The sequence below is a fragment of the Papio anubis genome, chromosome 5 (genome assembly GCF_008728515.1).
Source record: "Papio anubis isolate 15944 chromosome 5, Panubis1.0, whole genome shotgun sequence".
NCBI classification, from domain to species: domain Eukaryota; kingdom Metazoa; phylum Chordata; class Mammalia; order Primates; family Cercopithecidae; genus Papio; species Papio anubis.
This window is the reverse complement of record NC_044980.1, coordinates 173,154,024-173,169,111: the sequence shown is the minus strand read 5'-3', so window position 1 is coordinate 173,169,111 and position 15,088 is coordinate 173,154,024. Positions and strand designations below refer to the sequence as shown.

General features: G+C 39.7%; 1 protein-coding gene across 7 annotated transcripts in view; it reads right to left on the bottom strand.

Moving 5' to 3' along the window:
* Window positions 1-10,672: 10,672 nt before the first annotated feature.
* CNOT6 (CCR4-NOT transcription complex subunit 6) overlaps window positions 10,673-15,088 on the bottom strand; it is an 81,500-nt gene continuing 77,084 nt past the window's right edge. For 3 of the 7 annotated variants that reach the window (XM_017960238.3, XM_017960236.3, XM_017960240.3), the window contains exon 12: window positions 10,673-15,087. In XM_017960238.3, the coding sequence (XP_017815727.1) occupies window positions 14,875-15,087 (213 nt within the window). In that variant the 3' untranslated portion in view covers window positions 10,673-14,874. The remainder of the gene's footprint in view (window position 15,088) is intronic. The other 4 variants (XM_017960237.3, XM_017960239.3, XM_031666691.1 and 1 more) reach the window with 3 other exon arrangements.

Below are 15,088 nucleotides of genomic sequence, written 5' to 3'. Positions count from 1 at the left end.
ACTGAGGCAGGAGAATTGCTTGAACCCAGGAGGTGGAGGTTGCGGTGAGCTGGAGATTGCGCCACTGCACTCCAGCCTGGGCAACAAGAGTGAAACTCCGTGTAAAAAAAAAACAACAAAACAAGATCGTGTCACTGCACTCCAGCCTGGTGACAGAGTGAGACTCCGTCTAAAACAAAACAAAACAAAACAAAAATACCAAAGTTATCCGGGCATGGTGGCCTGTGCCTGTAATCCCAGCTACTCGGGAGGCTGAGGCGGGAGGATCACTTGAATCAGAGAGGTCAGGCCGCAGTGAGCTGTGATTGCACCACTGCACTCCAGCCTGGTCAGCAGAGAGATGCCCCATCTCAAAATACATAAATAATACAGTAAAATAAAAAGTTTGGCCATTTTGATGAGTTCACAAGCAAACCACAACAGGGAAGAAGCCACCTGGATCCAGATGCCATGAAATCTCATCCACGCATTGCCCCCAAGGCCCTGCAGGGCTGTGAATCTTCACGGGGTGGGGAAGGCTTTGGTCTGGACAACAGTGAACCAAGAGTGAGAATCACAAGGTCATGGGGACACTGACCCCACCATGACCCCAGGCCCACCTCCCCCAGTATTATATATCCAGGCTTTTTGCAGGTTGTCTGCTAAGAATTCCTTAACTAACTGGATTAAAACATCCAGGTAAATCATTATGGGAACATGGTAGAGCTTGTTGGAACTGACGGTGGGTGGGCTGTGGTACTATCCCGAGATGGCCCTGCTACCCTCCACCCCTGGAATCTTTCCAGGAAAACGACAGGGGGAAAGCAAAGTGCTTAGTAAAAAAGGGAAGCTGCGAATACCAGTTGAAGTTCCAAGACCAGCCGCAACGTCTAGCTTCCTTCCTCCTGTAGATTCCTGGAGGAGAGACCAACATAATCCTGGACGTGCTGGTCCCAAAGATGCTGTTCGTCAGTGAGCAGGTATATGCAGATCTGCCCCCAGAGACCGAGGGAGCTAAGGGGCTGAAGAAAGAGTCTGACAAGTTCAGTTTCTCATAAATAAACATTTAATAGGGACTTAAAACCAGAAGCCACGTCTCGGGTGGACTTGCGGTGGTGCATCCCCCGCGGTCGACTCCCAGCCGCAGGGTGTGTATCACGGGGAAAAGGTACATATGCTTCAGCAGGGATGTGTGAGACAACGAAAGTCGACCCCTCAAAGGCAAGAGTGCTGTGGCCAAAGTGCTGGGACTGAGGCATGACCCATGGCGCCCAGCCCAAGGATAAAATGTTTTAAAATGGTTACTATTTGAAAAATATTTTATATTGCCACAAAAGACCAAATGCAAAGTCTTTAAAGCAGCCTCTAAAAGTGGAAGTTAGGACAACAAATAAACTTAACTTGGTTTCTAATGGGGGCCTAACCACCAAGGATCTAAGTAATGTAAAAATGTAGTAATTTAATTGATGCCCTGGGATGGGTCCACCCCAAGGACAAGAGGAACTGTGAAAATAATTTTAAACTTCTCTTATTGGCGGCATTGCTCTACTGAGGCCCTTCTGTGCATATTCTGTGACAACTCAGATGTGTAATCAAGTTACTGTCATTGAAGTCAGATTTCTGGCAAAGTTAAAAGAAGATGCTGATGATGTAAGAGTAAGTAAAACCTTAAGGCTCAAGATCACACTTGGAAGTATAATTGTAAATGCCTGATGTTTTTAGACGTGGAGTCTCACTGTCACCCAGGCTGGAGTGTAATGATGCGATCACAGCTCATCGCAGCCTTGAACTCCTGGGCTCAGGCGATCCTCCCACCTCAGCCTCCCAAGTAGCTGGTACTATAGGTGTGAGCCACTGTACCCAGCTTTTTTTTTTTTTTTTTTTTTTAAATTTATGGCTGGCATGGTGGCTAATCCCAGCACTTTGGGAGGTCGAGGCAGGAGGATCCCTTGAGCCCAGGAGTTCAAGATCACCCTTGAACAAGGGCAACAAGGTAAGACTTTGTACAGAATAATTTAAAAATTAGCTGGGTGTGGTGGCGCACGTCTGTAGTCCCAGCTACTTGGGAGGCTTAGGTGAGAGGGTCACTTGAGCCCAGAAAGCGAGCTGTGATTGTGCCACTGCACTCCAGCCTGGGTGACAGAGTGAGACCCCTTCTCTGGGTGACAAAGCAAGCCCCTGTCCCCCCCCCAAAAAAAAACACCCCAGCATTAACAGGAGTTTGGAAGAAGCTGATTCCAGTCTAATGGATAACCAAGGGGTTCAAGGCTTCAGGTAGTAACTGCAGATGTGGTAGAAATAACAAGAGAACTTGAATTAGAAGTGAATCCTGACTGAAGATGTGGCTGCACTGCTGCAACCGCATGATAAAACTTGAACAGGTGAGGAGTGGAGTGAGGAGTTACTCCTTATGGATGAGCAGAGAAAGTGGTTTATTGAGATGGAATCTCCTCCCAGTGAAGAGGCTGCGAACCTCACTGAAATGACCACATAGGATGTTTTTAGAAGAGTACACAAACTTAGTTGACAAAGCAGCAGCCGGTTTTGAGGGGATTAACTCCAATTTTGAAAGAAGTTCTACTGTGAGTAAAATTCTATCAAACAGCATTGCATGCAACATAGAGAAATCTTTTGTGAAAGGAAGAGTCAATGCTGCAAACTTCATTGTCTTATTTTAAGAAGTTGCCACAGCCGCCCCAACTTTCTGCAACCACCATCCTGATCAGTCAGCAGCCATCAACATTGAGACAAGATCCTCTACCAGCAAAACGATTATCACTCACTGAAGGCTCAGATTTGTAGGCAATAAAGTATTTTAAAATTAAAGCATGTTCCTTAAGACATAATGCTATTGCATACTGAATAGACTACACTATCGTGTAAACGTAACTTTTACATGCACTGAGAAACCAAAAAGTTCACAACTTGCTTTACTGCAGTGGCCAGAAACAAAGCCCTCAATATCTCCGAGGTACGCCTGAATTCAGCTGTCCCAGCACTATTCATTGAGGATGCTACACGTTCCCCTATTGAGATATCTTGGCAAGTTTGTCACAGATCAATTGACCAGAAATGTAAGGGCTTATTTCTTGGGATTTAAATTCTATTCTATTGACCAATATGCTATCCTTATGCTAGAACCACACTGTCTTTAAAATCAGGATGTTTTAGTCCTCCAACTTTGACCCTCTTCAAGACTGTTTGGCTATTTTGGAGGTCCCTTGGATTTCCATATGACTTTAAAGATTAGATTGTAAATTTCTGCAATAAACAAAAAGTCAGCTGGGATTCTGATAGAGACTGCATTGAATCTGTAGATCAATTTAGGGAATATTGCCATCTTAATATTATCCTCCAATCCAAGAACATGAATTCCTTGCTTTCTTGGGAGAAAGTCTTAGTCTTTCACCATTAAGTATAATATCAACTGTAGGTTCAGATTGAGGAAGTTCTCGGTTTTTTGTTTTTGAATGGAGAGTAAGTTTCGTCAATGATCCTATGCTTTTGTCCTTTATTTTACTGATACAATGCATCACATTAATTGGATAAATCCCACTTGGTCATGGTGCAAAATCCTTTTTTATATGTTGCTGAATCCCATTTTGCTAGTATGTTTTTGAGGATTTTTGGATCTATATTTAAGTGATTGGTATGTAGTTTTCTTTGAGATATCTTTGTCTGGTGTTGATATCAGGGTAATACTGACCTCATAGAATGAGTTAAAAAGTGTTCCCTCTTCTACTTTTTGAAGTTTGTGAGGAATTGGTATCAACTTAAATACTTGATAGCATTCACCAGTGAAGCCATCAGGGCCTATGCTTTTCATTTTGTAGTTTTTTCCATTAGTAATTCAATCTTTTATTATTATTTTTGAAACGGAGCCTCGGTCTGTCGCCCAGGCTGGAGTGCAGTGGTGTGATCTCAGCTCACTGCAAGCTCCGCCTCCCGGGTTCACCCCATTCTCCTGCCTCAGCCTCCTGAGTAGCTGGGACTACAGGCGCCCGCCACCGTGCCCGGCTAGTTTTTTCTATTTTTAGTAGAGACGGGGTTTCACCATGGTCTCGATCTCCTGACCTTGTGATCCATCCGCCTCGGCCTCCCAAAGTGCTGGGATTACAGGCGTGAGCCACCGCGCCCGGCCTAATTCAATCTTTTTATTGCTGTACATCTATTCAGATTTTCTTTTCTTCTTGAGTCAGTTTTGGTAGTGTCTTTCTAGGAATCTATCCATGTCATCTACATTGTCTAATTCATTGGCATACAATTGTCCATAGCATTCCATAGTAATCCTTTTTATTCTAAAAAGGTTGGTAGTAATGTCTCCCTTTCATTCCTGATTTTAGTAATTTAAGCAGTTTTTTATGTTCAGACTACTTAAAGGCTCATCAATTTTGCTGATCTTTCCAAAGAATCAGTCTTTGATTCTCTACTGTTTTTTGTTTGTTTTGTTTAGTTTGTTTGTTTGAGACAGTCTCCCTCTCTCGCCAGGCTGGAGTGCAGTGGTGCGATCTCGGCTCACTGCAACCTCTGCCTCCCGGGTTCAAGCAATTCTCCTGCCTTAGCTTCCTGAGTAGCTGGGACTACAGGCGTGCACCACCACACCCAGCTAATTTTTCTATTTTTAGTAGAGACGGGGTTTCACTGTGTTGGCCAGGCTGGTCTCCAGCTCCCGACCTCATGATCTGCCCACCTCGGCCTCCCAAAGTGTTGGGATTATAGGCGTGAGCCACCACGCCTGGCCCTATACTGTTTTTCTATTCTCTATTTCATGATTTTCTGTTCTAGTTCCAATTACTTCCTTCTTTCTGCTTGCTTTGGGTTTGGTTTACCATTTTCCAGTGTCTTAAGTTGAAAAGAAGATTTAAGATCTTTTTTCAATTTTTGAGATGGAGTCTTCCTCTGTCACCCAGGATGGAGTGTAGTGGTGTGATCTCTCGGCCTCCCGGGTTCACACCATTCTCCTGCCTCAGCCTCCCGAGTAGCTGGGACTACAGGTGCCTGTCACCACACCTGGTTAATTTTTTTTTTTTTTTTTTTTTTTGTATTTTTAGTAGAGATGGGGTTTCACCGTGTTAGCCAGGATAGTCTCGATCTCCTGACCTCATGATCCGCCCGCCTCGGCCTCCCAAAGTGCTGGGAGCCACCGTGCGTGGCCCCAAAATCTTTTAAAATGTGTTTATAAATTTAAGTATTGCTTTCACTGCATCCCATGTTTTCGTATATTGTCTTTTCATTTATTTCAAAGTATTTTCAAACTTCCCTGGTTTCACTTCGATTGGATAATATATTTGGTATGATTTCAATCCTTTTGAGCTTATTATGGCTTGTTTTATAGCATCGCATATGATCTGTCCTAGAGAATATTCCATGTACACCCGGGAGAAATGTATATTCTGGTATTGTTTTACTTGTCTATCAGGTTCAGTTGGTGTTTCCTATTCACATCGATTAATGCCTAGCTGTTCTATTGAGAGAAAGGTACTGAAATTTCCATTTATTATTGCTGAATTGTCAATTTCTCCCTTCCATTCTGTCAGCCTTTGCTTCCTGTAGTTTGGGGCTTTGTTGTTTGTTGTTGCTTATCATTAGAAGATATCCTTCTTTATCTCTAGGAACATTTTGTTTCCTAGTCTATTTTGCCTGACATTAGTATAGCTCCAATTTTTATAGTTCCTGTTTGCATGACATCTTCTTCCATCCTTGTACTCTCAGCCTATGTGTAACCTTTACACCTAAAGTGCATCTCCTATAAATATCATAGAGCTGAATCTTAAAAATTGATTCACATACCAAAGTTGTACCAAATATACTTGTTTTATAACTGAATCAAATCCCCAAAATCATTAAAAAAATTTTTTTGGACCCACATCAACCAACCTGCTATTTCCGTTTTATGGGAATCTATTGAACTTTGTAGCAAAAGTATTTGTTTCTAAGTACTCACGAATTCTTGCGTTGACTCTAGAATATGAACATTAAATTCAAAGCAGTAATGCATAATTTAAAAAACTAGTAATGCATAATTTAAAAATTAATTTAAAAATTACTAATTTAAAAATTAGTAATGCATAATTTAAAAATTTTATTTTTTTGAGACAGGGTCTCCCTGTATTGCTCAGGCTGGTCTTAAACTCCCAACCTCGAGCAGTCCTTCTGCCTTGACCTTCCCGAGTGCTGGGATTACAGATGTGAGCCACCATGCTTGGCAGCTACTCTAAGTAAATGCATCAACAGTGTTTGCTTCAAATTTTACTTATAGTTTTTGCAACTTATAAAATGTTAAATTACAATTAAAATTTTAAATGTCAGAAAATGCATCAAATTCATATTCTTGATTTGCATTATAAAGTTTCAATTTCAACATAAATTCTTGTACCTGTCTGTGAACATCACAAATAAGCTTTTCCTTTCCTTGGAGCTTCACCTTTAGTTCATTCATTGTCAGTGTGATATTGGTGAGAAAATCTGCACCATAGACTGATGTTATTTTGCTTTAGATTATTGCATACATGATAGCATTCCTTTTGTTGCAAAAGAATCTTAAATTGGAATCAAGAGAACAATGAATCACTAAAACTCCTTCACAATTCAGCAAATAATAATTAGCAAAGACATTGTCTTTAAACTTATTTATTATTATATTTTTTGAGATAAAGTCTCACTCTTGTCGCCCAGGCTGGAGTGCAGTGGCATGATCCCGGCTCACCGCAACCTCCGCCTCCCGGATTCAAGCAATTCTCCTGCCTCCGTCTCCTGAGCAGCTGGGATTACAGGTGCCTGCCAGCATGCCCGGCTAATTTTGTATTTTTAGTAGAGACGGGGTTTCACCAGGTTGGCCAGGCTGGTCTTGAACTGCTGACCTCAGGAGATCCACTCACCTCAGCCTCCCAAAGTGCTGGGATTACAGGCGTGAGCCACCACTGATTTTAAATTTAATAATTTCTATGTATATATATTTGTGTGTATATATGTGTGTACATGTATATATCTCTATGTGTGTGTGTGTATATATATAAATATTTGAGACGGAGTCTCCCTCTGTTGCCAGTCTGGAGGGCACTGGCGTGGTATCGGCTCACTGCAACCTCTGCCTCTTAGGTTCACGTGATTCTCCTGCCTCAGCCTCCCGAGTAGCTGGGACGACAGGCACACACCACCATGCCTGGCTAATTTTTGTATTTTTAGTAGAGATGGGGTTTCACCATGTTGGGCAGGATGGTCTCGATCTCCTGGCCTCATGATCTGCCTGCCTCGGCCTCCCAAAGTGCTGGGATTACAGGTGTGAGCCACCACACCTGGCCTCATGTATATTTTTTAAACTAGAAAAATATGAACATACATCTCACTTTAACTACTAATTAGGATTTACATAGGCACAGTAACTGTCTGCATATAACATTTAGATAAATGCACTATAATGTTACTTTGGTTAGTAGTAAAATACTGTTAGAATGAAGTCAATTCTTTGATACCATCTGGCAATGTGTTTATGTGTCATACAAACAAGCAATGCAATGGTTCTCTATCTTAAACAATGCAACAATTAAAAGATAAATGTGATCCTATAAACATGTGATCCTATAAAAATCATTTTGCTTAACAAAAAGGACTATTTTTCAGTACCAGTCACAACAGCCATATTTCAAATGCCCAGAAGCCACGCATGGCTAGAGGCCACCACGCTGAACAACGCACATGAGCGGAGTTTCGCAGAGCTGAGGATTCTTGGATCCCTCCCTTCACTAGCTGTGCGCTGCTCTGCCTACACATCTTCCAATGCTGGGTCTTACCAGCAACCTCGGAAAGGCAGTCTTTTTACATTTAAACTATTTTCAGGAATACAAAAAGTCAAAGGGAAACAGGCTAAAAGAATTAATTTAGCATCAAATGCTACCTTTCATCATTTTCTGGAATTACTAAGCTGTTTAGTAGCGGCACCATGGATTTCTCTTGCAGACTAAAATCTGAATAAATGATAATGGGGAATGAAGTAAAATCCAGCTTGAGAAACAAGATTCTTCAACTAAATACTTTTGTCAGATGGGTAAAGGAAAAATGGGGGCCTTGGTGGCAGACATAGATTTTGAGTCAGGGTTTACATAATGACAACAATGCCTGGACAAAACTCATTTATCCGTCTTTTCACCCACATGTGAGGCAGGAATTGAGATTATTACTTCCCTTTCCTAAATATTTCAAAATTTCCTTTCCTTTCTAGGCTTACTGCTCTGCAAGCCCGCCTCGGCTTAGCTGTCAACTGGACCACACCAGAAACCAGCTAACTAGTCTGACACCACGTATCCGTCCCCCCTTTTAACGCACCCTGCACAACGCCACTGGGCCCGTTTCTTCCTCCACACCTATCGCATCTGCAGCACCCAGTGCACTAGATTTATGGTCAACGAACAACTGGAAGGATGATGCCTGTAAATCTTTATTTCCAAACTAAGCACAGAGTCTGACAATTGCAAATCTCTCAATTTTAAGTAAGCTTAGGCAACTTACTACCGGGTAACTCTGTAAGCCCAGAAGCTTTGATTCACTTTGCTGGTAAGCTGGAAGGTATCCAGCAAATAAAGCTCTTGAAGCTGGCCTCAGGTCAGGCTTGACAGAGCAAGCCAAGTTTCCTGTAACAGACCCAAACTCCTTTAACAGTTTTTGGGGAGATTAGAGTGATCTCAAGTTTGTGATTCAAAGAAAATGAGAAAACTGACATCTCCTCGTTCATTTGATTAAAAATGTTAAATGTGCTAAAACTGCAGAAACTGGTTTTCATGCTACTTTGCAATCCAGCTGTCCTCCCAACCCCTAGCTAGACTAGCTGGTTAGACTCATTTATGTAACAATCTATTTAAAATATTATTCAGGGGAAATCTACTTACAAAAACATTTCTCAAAATTCTCATAAAATTCTAGTAGAAAACTATCTTCTACAAGTTTCTTCTAATACATAACCACTCATTATGTTAAATTATCTTTATAATACCTGTAAAAGCTTATTTTAAAATCAATTTGAATACCTAAATAATAGTCTAAAAAGGGAATAAAACTCTCAGTATATAACATTGTTATCTAAAACCTAAAAACTTTATTCTAAATATATTTCAGTTCATGTTTCTTTAGGTACTTGTTCCTTTAAAGAACATTAACTGGAATTTATCAAGTAACATGGCACACACTTCATTAACTTTTTTGTTTTTTTTAAGACAGGGTCTTGCTCTGTCACCCATGGGGTGCAGTGGTGCCATCCGGGCTCACTGCAACCTTAGCCTCCCGGGCTCAAGCAATCCTCCTGTCTCAGCTTCCCAAGTGGCTGGAACAATAGGCACGCACCACCATGCCCGGCCAATTTTTATGTTTTTTGTAGAGGTGGGGTGGGGTTTTACCATATTGCCCAGGCTGGTCTTGAACCTCTGGGCTCAAGTGATCTGCCCACCTCGGCCTCTGAAAGTGCTGGGATTACAGGCATGAGCTACTGCACCCAACCTATTAACATTTTTATACTTATTTTTTGACAATTATATGGAAGAACCAAAACTCACCATAGTGGTAAAATTGCATAGTCATGCACCGTGCATAATGACATTTTGGTCAAAGACTGACCACATATATGAGGATGGTCCATAAGATATAACAGAGCTGCCTATTCAGATTTTTTTTTTGAGAGTCTCACACTTTGTCACTGAGGCGGAGTATAGTGCCACAATCTCCTCACTGAAACCTCCACCTCCTGGGCTCAAGCAATTCTCCCACCTCAGCCTCTTAAGCAGCTGTGACCACAGGCACATGCCACCATGCCCAGCTAATTTTTCTCTTTTATAGAGATGGGGTTTCACCATGTTGTCCAGTCTGGTCTTGAACTCCTGGCCTCAAGTGATCCCCCCACCTCAGCCTCCCAAAATGAGATTACAGGCATGATCCACTGCACCCAGCCTCAGACATACAATTTTTTTGACTTTGTCGCCCAGGCTGGAGTGCAGTGGTGTGATCTCGGCTCACTGCAAGTTCTGCCTCCCCGGTTCACGCCATTCTCCTGCGTCAGTCTCCTGAGTAGCTGGGACTACAGGCGCCCGCCACCATGCCTAACTTTTTAAAAATTTTTATTATTTTTTAGTAGAGACGGGGTTTCACCAAGTTAGCCAGGATGGTCTTGGCCTCCCAAAGTGCTGGGATTACAGGTGTGAGCCGCTGCGCCCAGTCTACTCTGTCTTTTCCATGTTCGTGTCTTTTCCATGTTTCCCGGCCTACTCTGTCTTTACCATTGTCTTACAACTGCTTACAATGTTCACTACAGTACCATGCTGTACAGGTTTCCAGCCTAGGAGCAACAGGCTAAACCGCAAAGCCGAGATATGTAACAGGCTACACCATTTAGGTTTGTGTAAATACAATCTGATGTTCACACAATGGCAAAATCACCTAAGGATGCATTTCTCAGAATATATCCCCCTAATGTGCATCACTGTATTAAGGATTAAGTAGAACATGCCTACTTTAAAAATTGGAGATCAAAGCAAATATTCATTTTATCTAAACTGTCCAGATTTTGAATTTTTCCCACATGTACATAAAAATTTACATTTGCTATAGAAGTAGTTTCTAAAAGCAAAGGAACTCATGTTTTCTCAATTGTAAGCTGACATCTGAAGACTTACGAAGTCACACGTTTTTAAAGTTTACATATACAACAAAATAGAGGCAACAAGTAAAACATTTAATGAATTATTATAACCCCAACACAACGTTTGCTACTGTATTTAAAAGCATTTATTTAAAATATGTCAACCTCCTTCCAAAAGACGGAAGACACATGAGCCCATTTCTTATATCATGAGGTATAAGGTAACAACAACGAAAATCCTAAATGCAAAAGGACCATCAGTTGCCTAAATATAAAATTGAACTTTGGCAAAGATATAAGTGTTATACAGAATAACAGCCAATAAAGAAATACATTAGTTTATACCATTTCCCCATATCATGGCCCTGTCCCCCTGCATTCTTCCCTTTGGAAGGGTGAGTTACAACCCTGTCCCAGATGATTCAGAATTTTAAATACGTGGTCTGCTGATTAACCTCTATTTTTCCTCAAACCTCAGTACTACAGCTATACAAATTACACTTCTAAAATATTTGAAACAGATATTGAATTTATTGGTTGGCTATGAGTAGGAAAATACATCGGTAAAGAAAAAAGACCCTGTATATAAATATAATACTAGCTAGTTACAATTTGACCAAGAAGGTTCCACTGAAAAGAACAGTACAAGCCCTTGTTACCGCCAGTCCATATGGTATATTCAGTTTCCCACCACCCTCATCAAAGAGCTGCCTGGGCAAATGGGACATTCTTTGAGCTTATAGTGCAGATAATGTGCTGGGTTTTGTTACATGAATGGTAAACAAGAGTTAGTCCAGTGCATTACACAATATAATGTACTGTGAATAAAGACTAGATACTTTATTTTAGACACTACTTCAACATACCAGTTACTAAAATTTATGTAACCAAAAAGAAGAGCAAAGTGAACATCTTAAAATACTGTTTATGAATGGTGAAGAACATCTGCTAAAGGAGTTCTTGGAATTATCTGCAACATTTGTACTGGATATTCTGATAGCTTTATTAAAAAAACAATGCTGTAATTGTTTTGCCTAGCTTGGTTTTAGTCCTTATACATAACCCCAAAACCTTAGAAGTCAGTATGGAAACTAGTTCCATAAATTTAAATAGTACAAAGTGAAACTCTAAAACTTGAATGTTATTATTGAGAACCTGAATCTCAAAAGAGCTTCGAAATTTTAATTTAAACATTTAGAAGTGCATTCCATCCAATTTAATAATGTCCCTAAGTTTGAAAGTGCTAATAACCCCAAGTAAGTTTTCCTGGTTGTCACTAAATCATATTAAAAACACACACACACAAAAAAAAACCCTACATTTTTGGAGATGTTCTCTGCCTATCTTTGGGACTATTAAAGTTGCACTCAACAATTCATTTCTACAACTTTAGCTTAAATTATGCCATAAATTAATTTAAATTCTCAAAGTATAAATAATTACCATTAATATGGTGAAGCTGTACTTCAAGAGATTTGCAACAAGGACTTGAGTGCCTCCAAACTTCTGATCTTTAAAACAGAAAACATGTCCTAAATTTTTTGTAAAACATTTCTAAAATGGATTTATCCAGCAAAAACACTGAAATTACATTATGGCAACACATTAAATATATTTGTTACAGAATTTTTGAAAAAAAATCTACACCATGAAAACATACTAGTTTTTATTGCATTTTAGGGAGTATAGATTATTGAAAATTATTTAGGACACAGAAAATGCCTAAAACATGAAATCTTTCTTAACAAAAGCATCATTGTCTATTTTGGTGTGACTGCTTATTCCCTACAGACTTCAAATATTTCTTCCTCTTTTGAAGGTTACAGTTGTAAATCTACACTCTTGGTTCAATTTATCACTGTCCAAATAAGGTGGAGAAGCTGTTCAAACTGATCCACAGAATGCAGTATGCCTTGAAGAGGCAAAACAAGTATTTTCAAGACATAACAGGCCATTATATCTTAATATGCTGCCCCAAATTCAAATATATTGTAGACAGTAACAAATACAGATGAATACATCTTGTGTAAAGCTCAAACCTTTAGCATCTAACAAGGGCACTCTAGTTCCGGCATCTATGAAAAGATGACGTCCTCCGTTAACAAACACAAAATGAGTAAGTGCTCCTCCTCTCCCGCTTCCGTAAAGCTCTCTGGACCTGTGATTACATAATGCAGATCGTAGGAAAAGCTGCTTCCTCAGCCTCATTAGTCCAACCAGCTCCAGCTCACCTTCACTGGAAATTGTCATGATGCACATTACCAACACAGTGTTCAGGAAAAATGAGTAAACATACCTTTTATTCACACTCTACAAAAAAACCAATAACAAAACCCCATACAAAGTTATGCACTGGTTCTACATCAATATGAGCTTTCCAATGTTCTGATTATAAACTGGATGTGTTTGGTGTCAGCACAACTTAAACAAAAAGCAAAAAACAAAACCAAAACATCACAATGAAATCCTAGAAAAAACAAAAAACGAAAAACCCTCAAAGGAAAAAAACAGGTCCAAGACAAAGATTCAACATCAAAACCTTTTGGAGAATTTTCTAAAAGGAAAAAAAAAAAAAAAAATCAATCATTTCCCAAACAACTCATTCTCTATATAAAAATTGTTAGTAACAGTCAATATTTTTTTTTTCCTAATGCTCACATGGCGTCCTTTTGCTCCCCTGCCTGCAGTTGAAACAAAAGCAGTTTGACCAAACTCCCTCGGAATTCATTTGACTTTTGAGAGAAGAATTAACAAATGAGAACAGACCATGTATACGTTCACTTTGCAAAGTTAAAGCTGGTTTTCATCTCTATTCTACTAATGGCACTACGGGCAAAATAGAGCGTGTGATGTAACTTTTATCTTGGTTGACACACTAAATGACTTAGTCATTTAAAAAATGATCTGAAGAATTGTCTTAGGGACCTGTTTTGAAAATACATCTAATTCATACTGCTTTATAAATGGAAAATTACTTCTTCTTAAAAAAGGATTAAAAAAAAAATAACAAAAAGACTAAGGAATACACGGACAACAAAAAGAATTCACATGATAGTAGTATTCCGGGTGACAAGCAGCACACTGCAATGACACCAAGAAGCAGTGCTTGGATCTGGTGAGCAAAGATCCAGGGACTCACCCTATAACATGTTCCAAAATGTGATATTCAATGCTTCACAATGGGAAAAAGCCACAGCTCATACAAAAGCATTTTCATAAAATTCTCACAAATGTTAAACAGTATTTTAAAAATATAAAAGAGGATGCACAGATTTTCTCTGCATGCACAGGCAGTGCTTGGTGAGAACAAATTTAGGCAGGCACAGTGGAGATTGGACAGGAAGTGTCTCAAAAAAGAGTTAAGAAGCTGTACCTAAGCAGCTGTAGTTTTTTAACTTAAAAAAGTTAGATTTAAAAATATCAGAATGTACATATATCAACCATTACATTCGGTCCATAAATGTCTACAGATCATCACTGTTCAGCTTATCTGTCCTGGTAGATAGTTTTCATAAAAATTCATGAATAAGTTGCCTCTGGTCTGAAAACATCCTAAGGTTTAAGCAGATTTGTATGTAAAGAACCATGTTCTCAATTTAAAAATAAAGTAGTACAAAAGGGCTAACAAAACCCTAAGAGTGCAAACCACGAGCAGAGAAAGTCTGTTGCAGCTTCTTTTACAAGCTGGCCTTTGTAACACATGAAACAGGTTCTTTTTCTTTAAAAAAAATTTAGCCTTAGTTTACAATACAATCATTTCCAAATGATTTTTTTTTTTAGTACAAAATTTCATAAATCAGGTCTTCTGTGGATCATATACAATCATAAAGGCTAAATTCAGATTCTATATTTTACAAACAAGTCTGAAAAAGGAGGGAGTAAAGTATGGAAGAATGGTCTCTGGATGTTACTACTGGCCTCAAAAAAGTAGTGCTACAGATTTCTGTGCAAAGAGAATATGCTGTTCAAACATTTTCCTATTTCAAGGCATGAAAATATTATATTGGATAGAAGAAATAGGAAAATTTCTTATAACAAATTAAAGATAGGTGCAAACACACCAATCCCTGTCTAGCAGTATAAAGCATATTGGGCTCAGAATTTGTCTGTTGTTAGCACCTGGCTTTCATACTATATCCTTATCAAATAATCAGATTGAAAATCCAAATCATTCTTAAGCAAACAAAAATCCTCAGTGGCCATACCTCACTCCCCTATGTTCAGATTTTCACAAGTTTACAAGTGAATCAAGGCTGTCCTCTGAAGGTGCTTGACTACCTCCTGCCAGGAAGGTGGATGCCGTTGACTTGGGGCAGGAAAGGCAGTAAGAGCTCCAGTTGTGCAAAAAGTGAGAAGTGGTCAGAGGGAATGAGGGGGTGCGGGCAGCCACTGATGTTATTCTCAACCAGCCAGTGGTGGTCCAGAGGGCCCAGGATGCCTAAGGTGTTCAGCTGAGGTTTAGAATAGAAAATGTAGTCGATTATACCC